This window comes from Suricata suricatta, chromosome 10, assembly GCF_006229205.1.
Source record: "Suricata suricatta isolate VVHF042 chromosome 10, meerkat_22Aug2017_6uvM2_HiC, whole genome shotgun sequence".
Lineage (NCBI taxonomy): Eukaryota > Metazoa > Chordata > Mammalia > Carnivora > Herpestidae > Suricata > Suricata suricatta.
Genome location: NC_043709.1, coordinates 39,963,405 through 39,985,104, shown reverse-complemented (window position 1 = coordinate 39,985,104; position 21,700 = coordinate 39,963,405). Strand labels below are relative to the sequence as shown.

At 44.8% G+C, this 21,700-nt stretch overlaps 1 protein-coding gene and 1 long non-coding RNA gene across 2 annotated transcripts; one reads left to right on the top strand and one right to left on the bottom strand.

Annotated features, from left to right (window-relative positions):
- Positions 1-453: 453 nt before the first annotated feature.
- Positions 454-18,625, bottom strand: CSRP2 (cysteine and glycine rich protein 2). Its single transcript, XM_029955294.1, has 6 exons — positions 18,518-18,625; positions 8,354-8,466; positions 5,291-5,459; positions 2,066-2,195; positions 1,331-1,424; positions 454-763 (listed from the first exon to the last, which is right to left on the bottom strand). The coding sequence occupies exons 2-6, from the start codon at positions 8,463-8,465 to the stop codon at positions 687-689; spliced, it is 582 nt and encodes a 193-aa protein (XP_029811154.1). The 5' UTR covers position 8,466; positions 18,518-18,625; the 3' UTR covers positions 454-686.
- LOC115304947 lies at positions 8,403-12,963 on the top strand. The gene is made up of 3 exons (XR_003914685.1): positions 8,403-8,879; positions 9,192-9,284; positions 12,667-12,963. It is a non-coding gene; the product is annotated as an uncharacterized LOC115304947 (long non-coding RNA).
- Positions 18,626-21,700: the final 3,075 nt, after the last annotated feature.

Genomic DNA, 21,700 nt, shown 5'->3' with positions numbered 1-21,700 from the left:
TTATGTTGAGATGAATCAAAAGAATATTGCAGTGTTTTCTTTAACTGTGCCCACCACCCTGGGTCCTTGTGCTTTTCTGAGGAGCTTATTAGAATGGCTTCTATGTATCCACCTCTAGAGAGTCTGCTTTTGTAGGACCTGGGAATCTGCTTTTAATACGCGCAGGTGATTCTAAGGCAGGTTGTCGAAGAAGAAGAACCGCCAGCTAGAGTGGCGTGGGCGGGAGATGCTGCCCACCATCTCTGAAGAGCTGGTATCTGTTGCCTAGCAACCCTCACTCTAGAGGCACACTTGTCAGGTTAAAAGACATCTTTTCAAACAGCCTAGTAAGTCAGCTGCGTAATGGGGTGGACTCTAACCACTCAAGTGCAGGTAGGGACCCAAGTGATTTTTCTGCTAACAAATCCTAGCAGCTCCTCCAAAATGTGAATGGAAAGACACTGAGCACCCAAATCTGGCTGAAGTTTTATTTAAAATGTAAAAGAAACACTTCTTGAAAATGCCAAGGAATAAAAAGCAAAGGGATACAGTGCTCTCTCCGCACTAGTCAGCCAGCCTATTCATGTACAGGGCCACGGACGGTAGGTAAGTGCTGGCGGGATTTCACAGTAGTTTAGTGTTAGATTATCTGTGCCTGGGCCATGTAGAAACTCTCCGTGTGTGACCTCAGCTCTGGGGTCAGGCCTTTACTGAGCATGAACAAGAGCTCCTGCTCCTTGGCCATAGCCAAATCCCTTGGGCCCGAAATTCTTTGCGTAGCATCCTAAAAAAGGAAAGACAAAATTAGCAGAAGGTCCATTAAGCTCTGCTAACATTAAGACCCACAAAATGACAAACCGTTGTAAGTTATTAAAAAAAGTGGTTTGCCATGCCCGGAAAGAGTTCCACTTATTTAAGATACAAAACGAGCCATGTAGCAAGTATCTGAGAGCTGCAAAGGCGAGTCCAAACACTGCGCAGTACTCGGGTCACAGTCCCACTTGGTTTACAAGCATGAAAACTGGGCCAGGCAAGTTCCATGTGATATATTCATATGCTTTGCTGGAAACATAAAGTTGAAGGAAGACTCTTCACAGTGAGGTTTTTATCTTATTTGTTGGGGGATTTTAAATGACTGGGAACTTTATTGTATCATCTCAAATTATCTGTTTTCTGTGAGCACCTCTAGATCCTTTGTTTTCAAATAGCCAGTAGCAATCCCTTCTTTTCCTTCCCAATTCCTTTCCCCACTGTTACAGGACTTCTTTTTCTTTTATGCTGGTGACATTTCCTTAACCAGTAACCAGCGTGGGATCTTCAGATGGACAGCAATAATGGAAATTAATTTTACCTTTACAATAGATTTCGCCTTCTTTCTCAGTCAGAGTTGTTGATTCAAGGCTCTTCCCACACTTAGCACACCGGAAACAGTTTTTGTGCCAGGGCTGGAAGAGACAACTGGGTAAGTCCGAGAGAACGGTTTCTTGTAGTACGGTGTAGACACTTGGGCACGTGGCTCGCAAAGGTCAACCCAACTCGACTCCTGACTGCTGTGCTTCAACTGCTAACAAAGAGCCTGGAATCGGACCTCCCCGTGCCGACACATGTGGCCACCGGCAACAGGGCTGAGCTCAAACTTCATTCACAGAAGACTCAGGCTGGGAGCTGTGAACACCGCCTCCTCCGCGGCTGAGAGCACTGCAGCTTGAAGAGGTGAGGGTGAGGTGCAGCTTGAAGAGGTGAGGGTGAGGCGGTTCTGTAACTCGCTCGGAGGCGCACCTCCGATTAGCATCAGGGGCCCCGCCTCTGGCTCCCTCTACACGGGGGGTAACGTGCGAGTGCAGATTTGTTAAGTTAACAGCCTTCCGGAGCGCCCCTTAGCAAAACACGCTTCTTTCACACACAGATGGGATTTGTCAAGTCAGGGCATCATTTCAAAAAGTTAAAAATTCAAATAGAAACCTAAGCAAAATCTGAATCCAGGGCATTTATGTATTGATCTAAGATAGCAGGGGATGTGAGGGAGACAGGAGGAAGGAGGCAGACAGGAGTCATTCGCTGCCGCTAACTCAAGACAGCACCTTACCTTTCCAGCTCCGATTATCTTCTCCGCAGCATACACGGAATCCCCACACCGGGAACACTTCTCGGCACCTCCGTATTTCTGAGCAAATTTAGAAGTGTTTGGATTTGTTGTAGGCCTGTGAGGCTGAACACTTGAAGAAAGTGGGGGAAACATTAGGCAGTACTTAGCGAAGGGCCCCTTCTAATTAATAAGCCCACGAGACAGACACAACCGAACGCCGGGACTTAAGTGCTGTCCTGGTTCACGGCCAGAAGCTTTCACTGACCCACTTCCAGGGGAAAGAAGACCTGAATCTCAGGCGCTGGCCAGCTGGTACCTGAACCTATTTATGGGCTCATTACTGCCACAAACAGACAAGGCCCCAAACTTAAAAACCTGTCTCTCTGAGTCTAAACAGAGTTCCTTGAATCTCCAGTGCTTGCGTCTCCATGAAACAATTAAGCTATGCTTTATAAAAACAGACACTGGACATAATCTTTACCGCAAATTCATATTGTTCATATTACCACTGGAATCACAGGGAATTTTTTACTCTACTAGAGTCTGAAGAATCACTGTTAACCTCAGCAGTTAAAAGTTTCCACAGATAGGTCAGTGGCCTACTTAGCTTCCTGGAAAAATATTTTAGAAAGTTTGCCTATTATCATACGATGTTTACTTTTTCTCTGGATACTGTTATTTTTGTCACTTATTTACAGGTCACTGGGTAAACTCTGTTTTCCTCACTTTAATTTTATCCCCTTCAGTATATAGATATACCTGCAGTGCAGAACACCATTCTGGGCTCTGAGAAGATTCAAAGGCCCCTCTCAAGCCCTGTAAGTCAGTCAAGCAGTTAGCTCAGCAAATGGTACAAGTGTCCCATTTTTCCTACTGGAAACAGTTTTCTTTCCTGACTCTAGTTTAAGTTCCATATTTATTTAGAATAAAATGTTAATTTAGAAATACTGCCTTTTCATTAAACAGTGGATTCAAACCCGTCCCTAGTGTCTTCATCTCCAGGGTATCCGCAGTTTGGTCATCTGTTTTCTGCATCTCCACATAAGGCGCTTAGCATACAGCATTTTGGACTCATGTTTGCTATGACCACTGGAAATTTTATTCTAAACAACAAATGCCAATTCATGGTACTGATTCATAGCATGGGTGTTTCCAATTGTCCCTAATGTATGCGTTTTGTTTTGTTTTGTTATAAAAATCTGTACAGTCTACTGTTTGTAATTTCTTTTGAGAGTGATCTTTAAAAGCTATTCACAGTGATATCCAAGATTTGGAGTTAGTAGTTTTCCAAGGAAAACACCTCCCTGCTAATGACACATAGGACGTGGATAAATGTTTACCTCATTAGAGATGAAGAAAAGGGGCTCAGATAGTAAATAATTTGAAAAGCTACAGAATTAGTAAACTGGTGGTCTGAACTGAAAAAGAACAGTTGTGCCTCAATGAAACATTCTGCCTACACAGTGCTGTCTCCCCAGGAGACTCTCGTGGAGATATGTGGTCCCCGTGTATTCTGTCATTAGACCACATCCCACAAGGGTGCTCCAGACTACACGTCCTCCCAGAGGCCAGTCATTAAAGAGAGGGTTCTGGAAAAGGAAGTCTCTACATCTGGCCCTAGAATGCCGCCAGGCTAAGAAGGGGAAGAGGCAGGGTCCAGATCGACAGGCCAGCACAGAGGGCTTAACAATTACTAGAGAAGGTGGAGCAGCAGCAGGAAGTAAAGAAGTGGGTTCGCTCGGGTCTTTGTGGCTTTAAAGCTGTAGCCACAACCACGGACTTAACTCTTGGGGTTATCGATAAAGTTGGTTTCGTGGGCGGGGGGGGGGAGGTATATGGATACGTGTGTTTTGAAAGATGTGAAATAAAATCTTAGAAAACAAGAAAGGGTTTTAACAAGCTGGAAAAGGAGAGCAGAACAAGAACAATGGACTTCAACAAAGACCGAGGTAAGCTGGGCTCCTACAAGTGAGGGCACACAACAATGGACGAGCCAGCCCTCATATGGCTGGTGTGCAAGGCACCATAGCTCAGAAACTGTGGGAAAAAACCCAAAGAACAGACAGGTGGGCCTCAGTACAGTAGAAAGAGCACAAGTTTGGGAACCAAATGAGCATGCAGTCAAATCCTGGCTGTGTCACCTACCTGTGTGACCTGAGCCTTAGTGTCCCCTCTATAAAGTATGGACAATGTATCTAAACTCAGAGTTACTGTTTGGATTATATAAGAAGAATATAAATGTTCAGCAGACAATAGGCACTCAAGTATTTCAGGCATACCATAATGCACTGTGTTTAAGACTGTAAGCTTTCGAGTTACACTAGGTTAAGTTCCAGGCTATACAATTAGCTAGCAATGCGATGTTAGGCAAATCGCTTGATATTTCAATGTCTAAATTTGTAGAGTAAGATAGGAAACCCCACCCAGTAGGGTTGTTGTGAGGATTATGTAAGGTGACATGTTAATATTGCATGGCGTCCAGCTCACAGGGCATGATTAATGGTCTTGTCGAAGAAAAGACCATCTTATAGGAGTGTAACACCAATTTTGGCCTCTTCATTACAAAGCAGATGTGAACAATGTGAAGTTCAAATGAGAGAATTAAGGGTCAAAAATAGGAATTAAGAGGAAACTGCAAATGAAGAAATTATGTAGCCTGAACGTAAAAAACTAAATGAAGACTTAGCACCTTGCTATTTTGGCACCGGAACCTTTAAATTTTAATGCTAATCTCTCAGCAAATCAAAAACAAAAAATAATTTCAATTTTAAGAGTTTATAAGTTCAAGAAAAGTAATTTCTTGGTGAAATAGTCATACATGTAGTGACTGAGGATTTTTCATTGCTTAATTGCACATGATGAGATGTGTGTCTCATGATTCAGACACTACATTGCTGTATCACTTGATTTCATGACATCTGGTCTCCAAAACACTGTGAAATGGAAGTAAATGTAAACCACGTGCTTTTGAGAACATCAGTCCTTGATACACTGGAGCATGCCACAAAATCAAAACTAGAAATCAATGGAATAATCAATAAGAATTCTATTAGATCCAGAACTGTCCATTTCAACCTTAAAGAATAGTCACTAGTTTACATAAGAAAACCCGGAGTCCTTTTGTTTACTTATTTTAAGCTAAAATCCGTCCCAGGCTCCTATTCACCAAGCAACGTTGTTGTAATTCCTTTCCGAAAGTAAGTAACAAACGTGGTGCTAACTCACCTCTCTGGCTTGATGCCCAGCCTCTCCCCCCGGTCCATGTTGAGGGTGCCGGCGCCCTGGCCGTAACCGTAGCCTTTGGGCCCATACTTCTTTCCATAGCAGGATTTGCAGTAGATCTCTTCATCGTGAATTGCCACTGTGGTGCTATCTAAATTTTTCCTGCAAACCACTGGGGGAATAAGTTAGACCTTTAGAAACATGCCAGAGAAGCCACTTTCCTAAGAACAGTGGTGGCCATGCCACACGGTCTACAAATGGCAAAGGCACAGGCTCTCTCACGTTCCTGTTTCTCCTGCGGTTTCCCAAAACCCACGGGACAGCATCTGGACTGGGTCGGCTACGGCAGAGGACGACTAGTCTTTCTCCGTAGAGAAGGTAGTTGTTTCAGAAATATAGCAGGATTTTAACATCCTGCAGCCTCCATTTTTCAATAGGCTTGGCCTCTCCGGCAGAGGGAGAGGTTTCAGAGGTGGCGAGAATTACGTGAACAAAAGGAACAAAACTAACACTTCGCTCCCAACCCTTGGCACAGTCTTCCACCTCTTCGCCCTAGTGTTGGCCAGAGCACAGCCTGAGAACAGAAGGGTGGCCGAGGGCCCCGTGGGGGTGGCTCTGCAGCCCTCCTCCCCGCAGGAGCACCCCTGGCATAAAAACGGCTGTAACTCCAGGATTCGTTTTCCTCACGAGTCCAGAAGGGAAAACGTATTATTCTTTCATCTCGTCACTGGCTTCCCCAGCAGTGATGAGTAGGTCTGAAAATCGTAAAGTGGTTTCAAGTCTGCATTTGTGTTTCTCTTCTGTCCCAAAGGAGAATGCATTCTTTCTTGATGGTTTTCTCGCCACAAGACATTTCCACAGATCCCACTTCATAAAACTGCCAAATGTCATCATGTTTTACCCAGACATTATTTCACTTTCTAAAACTTCAATTAAGCTTGAAAGAAAAAAAAAAAAAAACCACACAACTGAGGGAACTTACTGGGCAGCTAGAAATCTGAGGTTAGTAGAAAGGAGGATTTTCCTCCCCTCCTACTTAAAAGGGTAGGGTAGGAGAGGAGAATGAAAGAAGAAAGGGAAGGAAGAAGAAAGTGAGAGAAAGAGAAGGAAGGGCTGGTGTAAAAGTTAATCAGGAAGCTCTATTAGACTAACTCTCTGGTGGAACAGAATGGCATCTGCTCTGGAACCTTGCTGCTGAGACTCAAGAACTGAAATGTGTTTGCTGAAAGACACAGTTAACTAAAACCACACATTACAGGAGAGTAAACACCCTCGATAGAAAAAAATCAAAATACAAAAACTGTTTCAAAGGCCACAGAGCTATTAACCAAAGCAATTTTATGAAAACTGTACCGTATGGCCATCCTTCCCTCTGTCCTTGTTCTCTATTCTCTACAGTAAAATTCTCCTCAGTTTGCAAGCTGCTCTGAATTATATCCTTAAAAATTATATCCTTAGTCAGCAGAGACGAATACTAGGAAGTAGCAGTAAAACTGCCAGTAAAGAAGTTGACATTTAGTAAACAGTGAGTTTGTCATGGCAGAGAGACTATCCTGGCTTAAGCTAGCTGAAACCAAGAACAATTTCTAAAGTGTCTGCTTTGCCTTTGTTCATGTACTCTTGGTTTCAAACCTGCTAAAAAACAGATTCCTTAAAAAAATGTAACTTCTCAGAGAAGAAATGGTTAAACCAGTTCTGAGAAATGGTAGCTATTATGGGGGTGTACACAGTAAACATATGTTATATTTTTACTCTTTGTAACTGCGACTTTCTGCTGTCTGTTTCTCATTGCCCGCAATGCACTTACGCCATAAAAAGGTCCCAACATGTTGAATGCTGGTGCCTAGAGAGAAAAGGACAACTAAAATTTGAGAGAGGTTTATCTGGAGGTTATTTCTTCATGTAACCAAACATTTTTAATGTGTGCAGTTTCTAGCAATAATTTTCACTATACAGTACTATAGATACAGCAAGTATTTGCATGTACAGGAGGGTTGCTCATGAAACAAATCCTTCATCAAAGAAAATCTGTCCTTCGAATCAGAAGATGATGATTAATGAAGAGCTTTCCAAAGTGGCTTCTCTCCTGCCGGAAACCGAAGACGCAGTTATCACCCAGGGGCTGCAGGGGGAGGGGCCCGGTGTCCCGTTCTGTTCCTCTTACTGTCCGCTATGAATGGTCTCTCGGGCACACAGCGTTCTGTGTGTTTTATGTCCTCCTTCCTGTCTGTATCAGACACTGATAATCTTCCATCTATAAACAGTGATAAATTCCCAACTTGCCTTAATGGCATTTTCATATCCTAAGCTCCTTTCCCTCGATGAGGCTATTAATAACCCAGAAAGAACTGAATTTTCATGTCCAGAGAAATGGAAATTTAGCCTCTAGACATTGGATTTCAGCTAATAGTGTGCCAAGAAACAAGCAAATAGGTTTCAAGTAGGTTTCTTCCCTCCAGGAAGAGAAAGCTGGGGTGGATGAGGAGCAATCTGTTCATTCAGAAATGAGAGCCCAGCCCTTACAGTGCCCCAGAAACTGTGCCAAGTGCTAGGCTATAAATGGCACTGAACTCTTCATGAAGCAGGGGGACGGACGTGAGAACAAGTACAGTACAGTAAAGGCCCAGTGGAGGCTAAAAGCCGTGGGGACCTAACACAGCCATGCACCCGCCCCTGCCTCCTTGCTGCTAGGCTGAACGTTCACAATGTCCAGGACAGGCAGGCAAAAACCACCTAAGCTTCTGAAATAGTCTCTGTGGGACGCCTGGGTGGCCCCGTCAGTTGAGCATCCAACTCTTGATTTCAGCTCAGGTCATGATCTCACGCTGCACCGAATCGCACCCCACATTGGGCTCTGTCCTGACAGCATGGAGCCTGCTTGGGATTCTCTCTCTCCATCTCTCTCTCTGCACCACCCGGTGGCCCCACTTGTGCTCTCTCTCAAAATAAGTAAACATTAAAAAAAAAAACCTTTTTAACAAAACCACAATATTTTTCCTTAAATAGGTAAATCGAAGCTTTTTACCACCCATTCATTGTCCAAGGTCGAGCCTGGGAGATACTTACTGCACAGAAAGCAGCAGCGGTGGAAGCTTCTCCCATCGCACTGCACTTCTTCTGCGTGGTACACGGTCCTCCCACACGCCCCGCACTTGTTGCCTCCTCCCCACACGGGCATTCTGCAGGAAAAAGGACTCATTAGAATGTCCCCACACCAGATGAGATGCCTGCCAGGCTCCCGGGAGGGCTGTTTAAACCCCGGGGCCAGCTGAGGATTTTGTTTCTTTAATAACTGCTCTAACCACATCTTGAAAGCCCTGCCTTCCTCCAAGCTCGCCTCATCTCATCTTCCAAATTGCAGCTCTTTCCTTAGCAAACTCTGGCTTGTCGCGCACAAGTTGTTTTCTCCCTACAGGACAAAGGACCTGCATTCAGTAGAACAGTGCAGGTGGCCAGGCACAAAACAAAACTACGCCATCAGAAGCGTGGGAGTTGAGAAAGAAGTGTGGGAGTGGAAAGGCAAACACCGCCGCCCCCGCGCCCGCGTCTCAAGGATGGGTTCCGAAACCTCAGCTGAAGAACACGCGCTCAGGTAGGGATCGTTCTCAGGTGCTCACCTTGCTGTCACACCACCAAATCTCACCACAGAACCCCACACGAGCGCCGACACTTCCAAGGGACGAACAGTGTTATACAGCCCTGGGAGAACGAGTCTTATCTTTGCTCAAGTTATGCAAGATGACAGCAGAAATCGTTGTGTCTGTGACCGGCACAACTGTGTGCCTGGAGCCCCTGCTGTAACCACAACAAACAGCCATTCGGATGGCTACGATTTAGGTTGCTATGCTCACTAACCCCCAGGTCCTCTAGGCCGGCCAGTAGTTGTTTTTCCTCTCTTCGACAGGCCTGCCAGTCCATCCAGAATATGCTACCAAGTTCCCTTCCTGGTGAACTGAACTGTCGTTTGCGCACGTCTGCAGTGTGGCCCGACACTGGGGTAAGAGCTCCCAAGTTTAAATCCTGCTGTGATGTGAACATCCTATATGATGTTCTAACCTCTCTTCTCAATAAACTGATCTACCTGGCCGCGGTTTCAAAGCCTACTTCTGAATGGCCAGCATACTCGGGTGCCTGAGCAGTGCAGAAAGTTGTCCTTCAAGGATGGTGCCCTGCCCCGCCCTGAGGGGGGTCTAAAAACAGTGAGAATTTCTTTCTTCTCCAGCCTCATTCTCACACTTCTCTTCGGTGCGTGGTATGTGTAGCCCTTGGTGGCTGAGTCTCCTTAGATGAGGCGCGCACCTCTCTAAGAAAGAGCTGGTTGAGAAAGTGGAGACTCCTTACTAACTCGGACTTGGCGAGCTAAATAAGGGGAAAGGCAAATAGATGGGAGAATCTTCAATCCTTAAAATAAAAAGGAAGGTGGTCAATTCCCATCCTCCTGCCCATCTTACTGCATTAAGCGATCCAGAACCCAATGACTTCCTCAACACTGAGAGGAGGCCTTTCTAAAAGCAAGTTTTACAGAATCAATCAATGTTGGGCCCCTTTCTGGGGCCACAGCATTCTCTTGACCCTCTCATAACACTTTCCCCCAGATTTTCTCCAAGGAAGTAACTATCTTTTTGGTCCATGTGGGTTAGGAAGTACTTATTAAAATACGGTCTCCTTATGATGGTCCACCACACCTGGTACCAATTCAAGATGAAATGCAGGTGAGAATTCAGAAAGTGTATACAGTTTTATGCCACAACAATCAAGAGCATGATCAGTGGACTCATCTTGTTGAATAACATAGCAGAGCAGAGACTCTGCACTTGGAAATTAAACAAACAAAAACGGTCCTTTACCAGACAGTTTGAGAAGTACTTGTTTAGATGGTATTGACTCTCCCTCAACTTCGGGGCTGGGCATGTGACTCGGTCATAGCAATGAGGTCACTGCATCCACCCCCCACCCCATCACAGTGTCTGGTGTGGGAGTGAGCATGTGACCCTAAGGCAGTTCAGTGGATGCAGCGCGGAGCGGCGGGCAGCTCTGTAGCCACATAAGAATGAAGCTGGCACAGAAGGGAGACGGGGAGACTAGGCTTACACACTTTTCAGCTGTGTCTTGTCTTGTCCTAGACCGTTACACGAGCCCAGACATTGCCTTTTCAAGTCATTCTGGGATGGAGCTCCTGTTCCTTGAAAGACACACACACAGACTTGACTGCTATGACTAGTTATCACTAACTCAAGTTGGTCTCAACTTGCAAAAAGCCTATTTCCTCATTCAGACAGGACCAAGGTAATTGTGAGGGTCCACGCAGGTAACAGGCTACCGTGAAGGCATCCATAAAGGATCAAGAGCTAGCAACAACGGAATAAGTCTGCAAGCTTTCCTTTAGTAGTTGCATAAATCTCTTATTCCCTTCCCTGGAGACAGGTGCTCCATTGTTCAAATCCAGTGAAATCTGAGCCTGACTGTAAAACCTCAGACACAAAGCTTTGGCTCCAAAGCTCAAGTGCTGGCTTGAGTCTAAAGTGCAATCAGCGATATTGACTTTGCCCCCCGGCTCCAAAGTTACCAGAGTTCTGGAATGCTCCTTGATGCCACAAACATCTGCTGGAAGTACCCTTATGATTCTGGAGGAAACCTAAAACCAAATCCGGGCTTGTAGGTAATGACCTTACAATTACTACTTAAAATTGGATCTCAAGCATCAGGAGCCCAGCTGGCTTCTAAAGCACTTTGTTATTGTCAAGGCATTTCTCACCATGTTAGAAAGTATACTATTTAATATCAACCTAGTAGCTTATATTTTCCCATCTACTTACTTTGGAGCTATCACCAATAACGAACCAGATTTCTATCAGGACTAATGCCATTGTGGGTTATCTTTGAATACCATTTAAAAATAACATTTTTCAAAAACTAACTCATCACTTTATGTTATTCCCTATTAAAGAGCAGCTTGGACTTTTAAAAAGGGAAGATCATTCCTTTCTTTATGTAAGTCACGGTTACTTCAATTCACTTATTGTAAGTAAAGTCTGATTTCGACTACACAGGCCACACCAGCCAAATGTGCCATCTTTTCAGGAAATTCCCACCAAAGTACTACAGCATTCAGCTTACTGTATTAAAAAGCATTTTCCCCTCTAGGGTGGGGACCACATTTCTGTTTTCCCCACACCATCTGCCAGAGTACTTGGCACATATCAAAATAATTTCTGTTGTTATAGAGAATTCTTCCTTGTTTAACCTGTCTGTAAAATTCCCAATTCCATTTTATGCTTATCAAGACAAAGGTAGCACTGGCCTACTTCCTTTTGTCACATTTTTTTGATTCTCAGTAAAATTTCCAAGTCATTAACTTTTCAAAAGTTCCATCCAGTTTCAAGGCTTTCCTAAGGGTTTCTGAAGAACCTGTGGTCCGAGCACACAGTGTAATAGCATCCTCACAAAGCCTCAGCTGGAGTAATGCTTTATTTTTTTATGTTGGCTACTGGGGAGTTGGGTGTTCCTTGTGTTATTCTCTACTTTGTACGTCTGACATAGTTTATAATGGAAAGAAGGAGGAGGGAGGGAGGTTGGCTTGGGTAGGTGTGTTATTTAAGATGTTACTTAAGATAGTTGTGCAACCTTGGGCTTAGTTTTCTCATTTGTAAAATAGGGAAAGGCAGCCGTCTCTACCCAGTGGAGATACTGTGAAGATAAAAGGAGGTAAGCAAGTGTTTTGGCAGCTGTCCAGTTAGCTGCTTGCTTAAAAACGGAGGGGCATCTCCTACCTGTCCGTCCTGCTGGAAGCACACTGTCTGGGCCCCCAGAGCAAAAAACAGGGGAAAGAAAAACTTAGCTGGTTAGTCACTCATAAACCTTCTTCAGGGACGTTAGTTAATACTCACTGCAAGGACAATGATAGTTCCATTTATGGTGACTAAGAAATGAAGTTCAAATTTACACTTTTGGGGTGAACCCTTGTGGCTGTTCCCTGAATTTGGCAGAAGGAAGTGTGATGATCTTCCATTTCTGTCACTCTTGGCATTGCTATGCACAGAATAAAATTCTAAAGCTTCATGTTTCCTACAAGCCCTTGGCCGCACTGCTCCACAACAGCTGACATTAATCACAGCAAACTGGGTTTGCGCTCAGCAGTCTGGGCTGCACGCCTCTCCCTGGTCCTATGCACTGATTTACAGAATGGTGAGAGGAGAAAAGAAATCCCGCTTTACACATTTCTCTCCAAAGAGCCCAAATAGGCTTATTCTGTTTCTCAGCCTGCTCTTTGTTTTTCAATGTCTGAAAGAGTTCTAAGACGGGGGCTTATCCACTAGATTAAAAAGCTTGGTTTACATCTGAACACCTGTGTGCAATTTCTCTTTGCTGCTTCTCCCCAGGCAAAGACACCACCCAGAATTTCATAAGACTTACCCCTGGGAGAAAATCACGGTCGTCTAAATCTGAGTCACCTCGTGGTAAAGTTACCTCATTCTCCAGATCGCCAGCAAGAGCTGCAAAGTGGCCACACTGGACCATTCTCGCACTACCTGTTCTGCATTTACCATCTTCTTTTAGATTCTGAATGTCTTGAATCCATGAATCTAGACTCTACATGTCACCACTCACAGTTTCAGTCACTCACTCGGATACCAAAGGTTTGGAATGAATCCGTCTATAAACACAGATTCTAAATACTTCCAGAAGCTTTGACATTTTATTACTACATACAGGGTTTCGTTATGACACTAGAATCTGGCTAGAATCCCATTTCCAGAAAGGGAGAATTTATTATAAACCGGTTTTATCTTGAGACACATGGAGAGTTAAAGACTATGTAAATTAGTAGCACTGTCCCAAATGACAATGAGTTTTTAACAGAGTCAGAGTTTGAAAGTAGCTAGCTGGGAAGTAAGCTCTTCTCTGTGCCCATTCTAAAAGTTTTTCCTTCTGCTTACCAAACTCTCTGGTTAGTCTACTTCCCTTATCTAAGTGAGTACCACACATGTTAGTGATCAGCTACATGTTCCGTTTGGCTCGCTCCTTCTGCCAAAGCCAAGACTTCAAGACAGCTCAGCCTAAGAGTCCATTAAAAGCATGGCGTTTGGAGTCAACACAGTCTCATTTCCCTGATATGTAAAATGAAGATAATGTGCCTTTGTCAGAGTTATTAAGAGAATGGGCTGAAAACGTGCTTACAGGAGGCAGTCTGTGTAGAATGATGTACTCAACATACTCAAGACAGAGACTGGGTTATCAATCCTCCTCTCCTGCCCACCTCATACCGCCATTCCTTCCCTATACCCCTAACCCTCCCCGTCAGGGCAACTGACTTCCCGCCCACCCTCATCCAGCTGTATCTAAACTTCCTTCCTGCGTCTCAAGGAATTCTTCTAGAGTAAGGGCAGCTAATAACCACTGTGCAGTGCTTTGCTGTATGGAGATTTTGTCTAAATGCCTTAACTCAGCACTCCATAAGCCATATCCTGGGTCAGGAACTGAGGATAAAATAGTCGGTCCTAAGGAAGGGTGCCTGTTCCTCACTGGGGGGTTGGGGGGGTCCTGCTTTGGCGCTACACAATGTCAACAAATGGCAATACAACAGAAACCATGACACAGACGCAGGGAGAAAGGGATTCGGGGAGTGTGCCAGGTCTACTTGTACAGGGATGGCAAAAGCAGTTTCATTTCGTAGATTTACTGATAGTGGGTTCCTGCAACTATGTTAAAGATTCCGCATGAAGGATGACTGGTTAATAACGTCTGCTGAGGAAAATGCAGTGCATGTGCCACCTTTAATAGAGAGAGAGTGTGGAGATATAAGAGATATAAGACTGTAAGTCCGTCACCGGCTCTGTGATCTTGGCCAAGTTCTTTAACTTCGACATCCTCATCCCTTGGAAACGGATGAGAACGCTCATCGGATGGTTGGAGGATTTCACGAGATAACGTTTGTGAAGTACCTGGCAAAGAGCCTGCACTCCCCGAGGGCCGGCTTCCTCTTCCTTCAGCAGCACTGCTGGGCCCGAATATGGCTACCGGAAGTTCAGTCGTTAGGCGACTTGCTGAGGCCACTGACCGCACACTGAGCGGCTGGCTCAGCCCACTCCTGTTCGACTGCAGAACCACAATCTCTTCCCCAGCCCCCCATATCTGATTCAAGGGTTGAGTGCATTCAGATCACCTGAGAATTACCAGTCCTTGTGTTACCAAAATCTTGTGCAGCAGAAGGCCTTCCCCTCTGACCAGTCTTCATCTATCCAGCTACCAGTGGGTGGGTGCCTCTCACACCCACACTGCTACCTTCAACCAGAAAGCTCTCTATCACTCCTCTCTGCTGCCCTAAGTCAATCCTCACTACTACGGAGGAATCCCCCCTGCTCTCCTGTGTTCACCTCAGCCTCCCCATTAATTACTAATTCTATATCCTTCTCCCATTTATCTCTTCACCATGGAGAACAGCATGTCAAATCCTTGACATAGATTTGAGCACTACCCGCCAAGTCACATATTGTAATTAGAATGCAACGAGGCTATAGATTTGGTCACCCGGACCCCCAGCGTCTGCCATAGCATTCCGCAATCTGTGCGATCTACAAGATACTTAATTAGTCACATGATTTAACGTTTGGGATTTTTCCACGGAGCCAGACTGAGATTTATATGCCGAAACTACTGCTTATTTGCCAAGTGATCTTAGGTTGGTTATTTGAGCTGCTGGCTCTATCATTTTAAAAAATGGAGATAATGCTTATTTATATCATAAACTAGTTCTGAGATTAAACAATATATGGAAAGATCTGGAATAGTGCATGCCACATGGAAGGTAACAGTAATCACAAATACATATGTAATACAGTCTCTTTGCCCAGTACTTCACAAACACCTCATTCAATCCTCCAAAGCTTACTGTGTGTGCTACATGTGTTACATACATAGTTTACTTATATTAACTCATTTAATCCTCGTAACACTTACGGTAGACATTATCATTATACCCATTTTATGGGTGGAGAAGCTGAGGTGTAGAGATCAAGTGACTCAACTCTGAAACCAAAATAAAATTACCATTTCAATTTAAAAGTGAACACCAATAAATACAAATGAACTATAGAGTTTGTTTCACTGATGTTCTGCTAAACTAAACCACTGTTAGCAACACAAGTATAGTAGTGACTTCTAGGCTCTGGCACAGGTTCTTTTCAAATTGGGCATTTCCTGTACTACATAAAGATTCAATTCTCTCTTCACTTTTCTCGTTTAGAAGTACTATGAGGCCACCATGAAACCTTTCCCATAGTGAATGGGGAAGCTATTTGGCCCTAATGTATTACCTGGTATCTGAACTCTTTTCATTAGTGAAGGACTAGTAGTAGTATTGTGGGCACAATGAGATAATAAGCCAAAAAAGCAGGGAACCTGATATCCTTTGCAAATGATTCACAATGTACTTCCCCTAACTTACACAAAAACCTAAGTTTATTTTTTATTTTTGAGAGTGAGAGAGAGCACGGGGGAGGGGCAGAGAGTGGGAGAGGGAGAGAGAATGGTGAGCAGGCTCCACACCCAGCATGGAGCCCGACTCAGGGCTTGATCTCATGACCCTCAGATCATGACTGGAGCCGAAATCAAGAGCCAGACGCTTAATCAACAAAGCCACCCAGGCACCCCCAAAACTTAAAAATTTTAACAATCAGAACTTGTGCCAGGATCATCCACAATCCAGTTTGAGAAAAGTCCAAGTCAGGGGACCACAGATACCTTGAAATACCAGGGACTGATGAACTTGGTACCATGTACTTGATTTTATGCATTTACGGACATTTTGAAAAGGGGTTCAAACGCTTCACCAGACAGCCAGGAGGGTCCACCACACAAGAACAGTGAAGTATCACCACTGTGGGTAATCAAGGCCCCACGGGAGTCTAGAGATCCCCACCCAATAAAACCCCAAGGATGCCATGCAAATACCAACCCAGGAAACAATACAGTACCTTGAGGAAACCGATGAAGATCAGCAAAGGGAAGAAACCTGTCCTCGGGGCAAAGCCTAGTAGATACTGGTAAGTCTGCATCAGTGCTCTCCTGGAAGATGCTTTCACTGATAGCCATTTTCCTATATATTCAATAAAATTCACAAGAGTGTCCAATTACAAGGAACCTCTCTCTGACTGAGCTGGGCTTTGTAGAAAGATCACAATCAACATGCCTTGTGACAATCCTGTTGTATGTGCTACTACATCCATTTTATTAGATGAGGTAACTGAGGCCAGACAGTAAAGATGCCCAAGGTCATTGAACCAATGGATGTTGCACCTGGCATGTGACCTGGGGCATGACTGGCTTCAGTCCCGCCCTTTTCGCTGGGCCATGACTCCTCCCCACAGGAGGCTTGCTCTCTCCAGCTCTCCGGATCTACCTCACTTGCAGCAGAGAAGAACAATTAGATGTCCACATCTCCATGGCATCTAGTGGCCATGCTGAGGCCGGACCTAGGCTTCTTTTAAGACTCACTTATTCCCGCCCCATCTCTCCTATGCCAACATTCTTGCTGTTTGGTATAAAAAACAATTTCTCCAAAATCCAAGTTATTTGGCAATTTCATCAGACTTTAGTGAGTATTGCTTTCATCACAGTATTTAGCATATCAGTATTTCTATCAATCAATATTTGAATACACCTGGAGCTGCTGTTAAAAATTTATAATCGAAACCTTAAATCAAATTTGCTACTATTATCTATTGCCTGAGTTCAATTAAATATTTGCCCTCCATAATTGCAATCTTACTCCTTCCTTTCTTCATTCAATTAACCAATACTGGTTCTGGTCCAACTGTGTCTAAGGCACACAGGCAAGTACTGTAATCTCAAAGATTCATGAGATGTCTCCTGTAATTTCCACTCTAAAAGGGCAGAGAAAACTAGAAACCAGAGTAGAAAGAACACTGAGAAATACTCATCAAGTATGAGCTGCAATCAACCCGAGATAGCAATGACCAAGGATAGCGGGGGCAGACCAGGCTGAACTTCATAAAATCACTTACAGTGTGGTACGCAGTTTTGAAATTATGTGATTCATTTAACCCATTACCCATCTCCTTCCTGAAAAATCTGAGTCAAATCAGAGCCAAATTTGTGGTTGTCCTATTTGAATTCTTGGCATTTCATGAGAGGAGCTTTAAAACAGGTTAATTAGAAAAGAACCAAGGACATCATTTTTACTCCCTGAGTTAAAAAATTACTACGCCAAATTAAAAGATTATCCATATTGAAGGCATATTAAGGATGAAAATGTGCTTAGTCTGCAGATGGCAAATAAAACAGGGACAACATTTTGGGTAACGATTTAAACAAATATCCTTCAACAAACGTCCCGGCCCGGGAGAGTGGGAGGAGGGGAAGGTGAGCGTCTCGTGGCTTAGAAAACCCCTTCCCCCTTCCCCCTTCCCACCACCCCTACCCCCACCCCCACCCCCGGGACTGCCTACGTGGAGCTTTGGAACTCAGGATGTGATTTCAGGACCTGTTGCAGAATTTCACAACCAAGCATTCTTGCTTTCCCGTTTATACCTGAATCGTAGAAAGTTCCGGAAAAAGCTCGAACTGATGTTTCACTGCTGTTTTTTCAACATTTTAAGGTTAAGTGCTTAGTGGGCAGAGACCCCTGAACAATGGGGATGCCAGAAGCCTGCACCGCAGCAAGGGAAGAATTCAGGGCTCGACGGGCTGTGGACCCCCTCCCTCGCCCCCCAACCTCACTCCCAGGACTTCCATCCAGCCCCGGGCAAGGTCGCCCTCAGCGCAGCACCTCCAGGCAGTGGAGACCCGGGGACTCGGAACCCAACCCCTCCCCTGCTTAGAAAAAGAACCGGTTGCTGGAGGAGGGGGCTCAGTGCTACTAAAAGACGGAATTGCAGCAACGCGAAACTCTCGGCCCCGCCTTTCTCCCAGAGAAAACGGGGTGAAGCAACTGGTAGGGAGGTCACGCACTATTATTTATCTGCCCTAAGGTCCGGGGATCCCAGGACAGGGCCGGGACGACTGCGAGGAGCGGGGCAGGTGCGTGAAAGGGGGGTGTGGGGACCCGGGAGCTGGAATGAGGCGAATGGCGGAGGGGAGGGCAAGGGGGGATCGGGCTGGAGATATTGGAGATCGGGTAACGCCGCCAGGACGTCCTGAGGAGCCCGGGAGGCTGTGGGAACCTCCCTCCGCCCCCGCGGGGATAGACGGAGGCACCCCCACTGCACTTACTCGAGTCGGAGGCAGGACCACGCAACGCCAGGAGAAAGGCCAGATCCCAGGGAGCGCTCCGCGAGTCCGCGAACGGCGGCGAACTCTGAGCCCCCACCTCTTAAAGACTCCGAGGTGGGCGGGGCCTGCGCGCCCCGCCCCCGCCCGGCCCCGCTGCGCCCCGCCCATTCCCGGACCCGCTCTGGAGGGCTGGGGGAGCCTAGCGCGGGGGCTGCTTGCCGCTCCGCTTCAGGCAAGGGACCGCGAGACAAAGGGCAGAATCCCGCCTCTTCCTGCTGTTTCCCGCCCGCCTGGCATCTTCCCACGTCCCGGGACCCTTGCGCCGGCCTTACCCCTCTCCCTCCCAACGGGATCCGGCAGTTTTCAGAAGTGATTAGCATTTGGAAAAGGAGACTTCTTTACCCTACTGAGGGAGCGGGCTGCGAGAATGTCCCGTCGGGAAATCGCCCTCGCCGCCCTGTGAGGTGCCCTTCCCACGGCGGGCACCAGGTCTCCTTCAGGAGAGTGCAGTCCAAGGCCGCAAGTAGAAAATCCGCCCGATCGGGGGTTTCCACCACCCGCTCCCTTGCCTTATCCTTATAAGTAAACTCAACGTGAATAACTTCCCCAGTGCACAAATAGTTTCTCTGCTTCGATTTCCAACTTCTGGGAATACTCAACCTTCCTGTTCTTAAAGAGCAAAATATCTCATCTAGACTAAATAAATGACGTTACGAAAACGCCTCAGTCCCCAAGTGTTTTTTGCATTTCCCACTAGGAGGGCACGGTTGCACATGCGGAATGGGGAAGAAACATAAACTCATCCAGAAACCAGGGCATCTAAGGGCCAAGGATACCAGTGACAATGCGAGGGACCTCAACTTGAGCTGTAGGATGATTTATTGTTTTAGATGAAAAGAAAAAAAAACAATGTCAGCTCTGTCCGGTTCACCTTCTAGGCCTACTGATGACCTCTGTGCCAGAAGCCATGAAAATTGTTATCTGGGAGAAAAGGGACCTCAAAAAAGGTTGTTACTGAAACTATCCTTCAAACCACAAATGCTATTATATAGCTCCCTCGGGTCCAGAGCTTCTCAACCTGACCACTTGACATTTGGGGCTGGCAGATTCTTTGCTGTGGGGACCTGTGCTGTGCATTGTAGGACGCCTCCACCCATTAGATGCCAATATCACCCTTCCTCCCACTTTGTAACAGTCAAAAACACAATTTGACTTTGCCAAATGCCTGTGGGGAGAGGACAGAGGACATTGGTTGAGGACCACTGCCCGCGTACATCTGCATGACAACAGGCAGAACTGACTTATGATATTACTATTGTTTTATATGCTGAGGCTAACCCAGGATAAACTCATTAGAATAGTTTTAGAGTCTCTGTCCACCAAGTGCTGTGCAAAAGCACATAGTGGTGACTGACCTCTCCTGATACTGTGGCCGGAGTCTGGAAGTATTCCTGCCTGCTGTGAGCTTTTCTAAATATGGGCAATCTGTATTTTCGTGGCATCAGCTAATGTGAAAGTGACATGACTCCTGGGGCAGACATGAAAATTCTGTCCTTCAGATTCTACACTCACTCTAGCCCGGTTGCTTACAATACTTATTTTGTCTTACGTAGGTTTCTGTAGTGTTTCTACTGAATAAAACAGTGAATTTCCCTGCTGTACTGGTTTTCAGCAAACCATTGCTTTTTCTCCTCTACGCTTGGGTTCTTCATGATGCCTCCAGGACCTGAGCTGTTTGCTCTCCGACAGGCTCATGTTGCCCCTAACTTTCACAGCCTCATCCTATCATTTGAAGTTGGGTTTACTTCTAACCTGAAAGTATTTCCACTATCTGTTCCTATATATATTTGTCTCAGTGTATTTTACAGTGAGTTTAGGGATGATGTACATTTGATTTTAAATAAGTTTGTGCTTGTATTTAATTATCAACATTTTTTAAAGTATTTAATTTCCCTTTAAACATTTCTTTAAACTGTTGACTCTTTTTGTTGTAAATATTAAGAAATTATTTCAGATTATTAGAGAGAATGGTGCAAAAAGAAACCGTATGGGCTTTGGAATGAAACAGATGTGGTCTCAAAGTACAGTTCTGCCACCTAGTAGCTCTGTGATTTTGGCCTAATCCTTGATTTCTTGACACCTTTTTATTTATCTGTAAAATGAGGATACTACGCAATTTGCAGGATTGTTAGGAGGATTACAAAAGATTATGTACGTAAAATGCCAGGCAAAGCACCTGGCTCATGGTTAGCTCTCAGCAAACGTTGTTATGTTGAGCAAGGCTATCTTGATGTCCTTTTCTGCCTTGAGAAATAGAAACTGTGTTTCGGTGAGCATTCATCGTATGTTGCCTAATGAAAGTAAGAAGGTATTAAGTGTTTTCCAAAACAATTAAGAGTCTTCTACTAAACTAAATTGTGTGTCTGGGGCAAGGGCTAGTGGGAGAAATTTGCCCTCATGGAGAATATGCCCTTCTTAATTCCATACGGCCCTAGTCTGCTTGACCCCTTCAATCTCATAAGAGGCAAAACTGAAGGCTAAATGTGTCCAGCAGTATGTTTCTTTTTCCCAAGAAATGCACATTATACTTGCTAACAGTTCCTTCATTCTCTGGAACCCATTAAACAATTTCAAATGGAAGTTCTCTGTCAAGGTCACTGTCCTGAGGCAAGTTGAACCAAGGTTGCCTTTCTTCATGACCTTGTGCTCAAGTTCAGATTTTTCAAATATTTTTATTATTTTTATTTCATGCTACTTTTTCTTAACAAAACTCTGAACCAGATGAGTGTGAATATAAACATAGGGCCTCTTTGTTTTATTTTAGGGCAAGGACTCCTTCCCAGAAGCCAGCGAGGCTATGGTGAAGAGGAATTTTTTAGTATATGTTAAATAAAGGAAAAAATAAATTCTCACTTTGCTAATCTACATGCTTAATAAAAAAAAAAAAGAAGCAGCTGTTCCCTCATTTCTTAGCCAAGATTTAGCAGCAGTGGTAGGAACTGAAAAGTACTCATACTCAATCCTAATAGGCTGTGATGCATTTTCTGGCAGAGAAAAGAATCATATAAGTTATATATGCTTAAATTTTGAAAGCTATATTAAAGCTCCTTATTCTTGATATTTGTCATAGTTGCTTTTTTCTAAACTGACTCGTAACTCGTGCTTCCTTATAATTTGCATTAT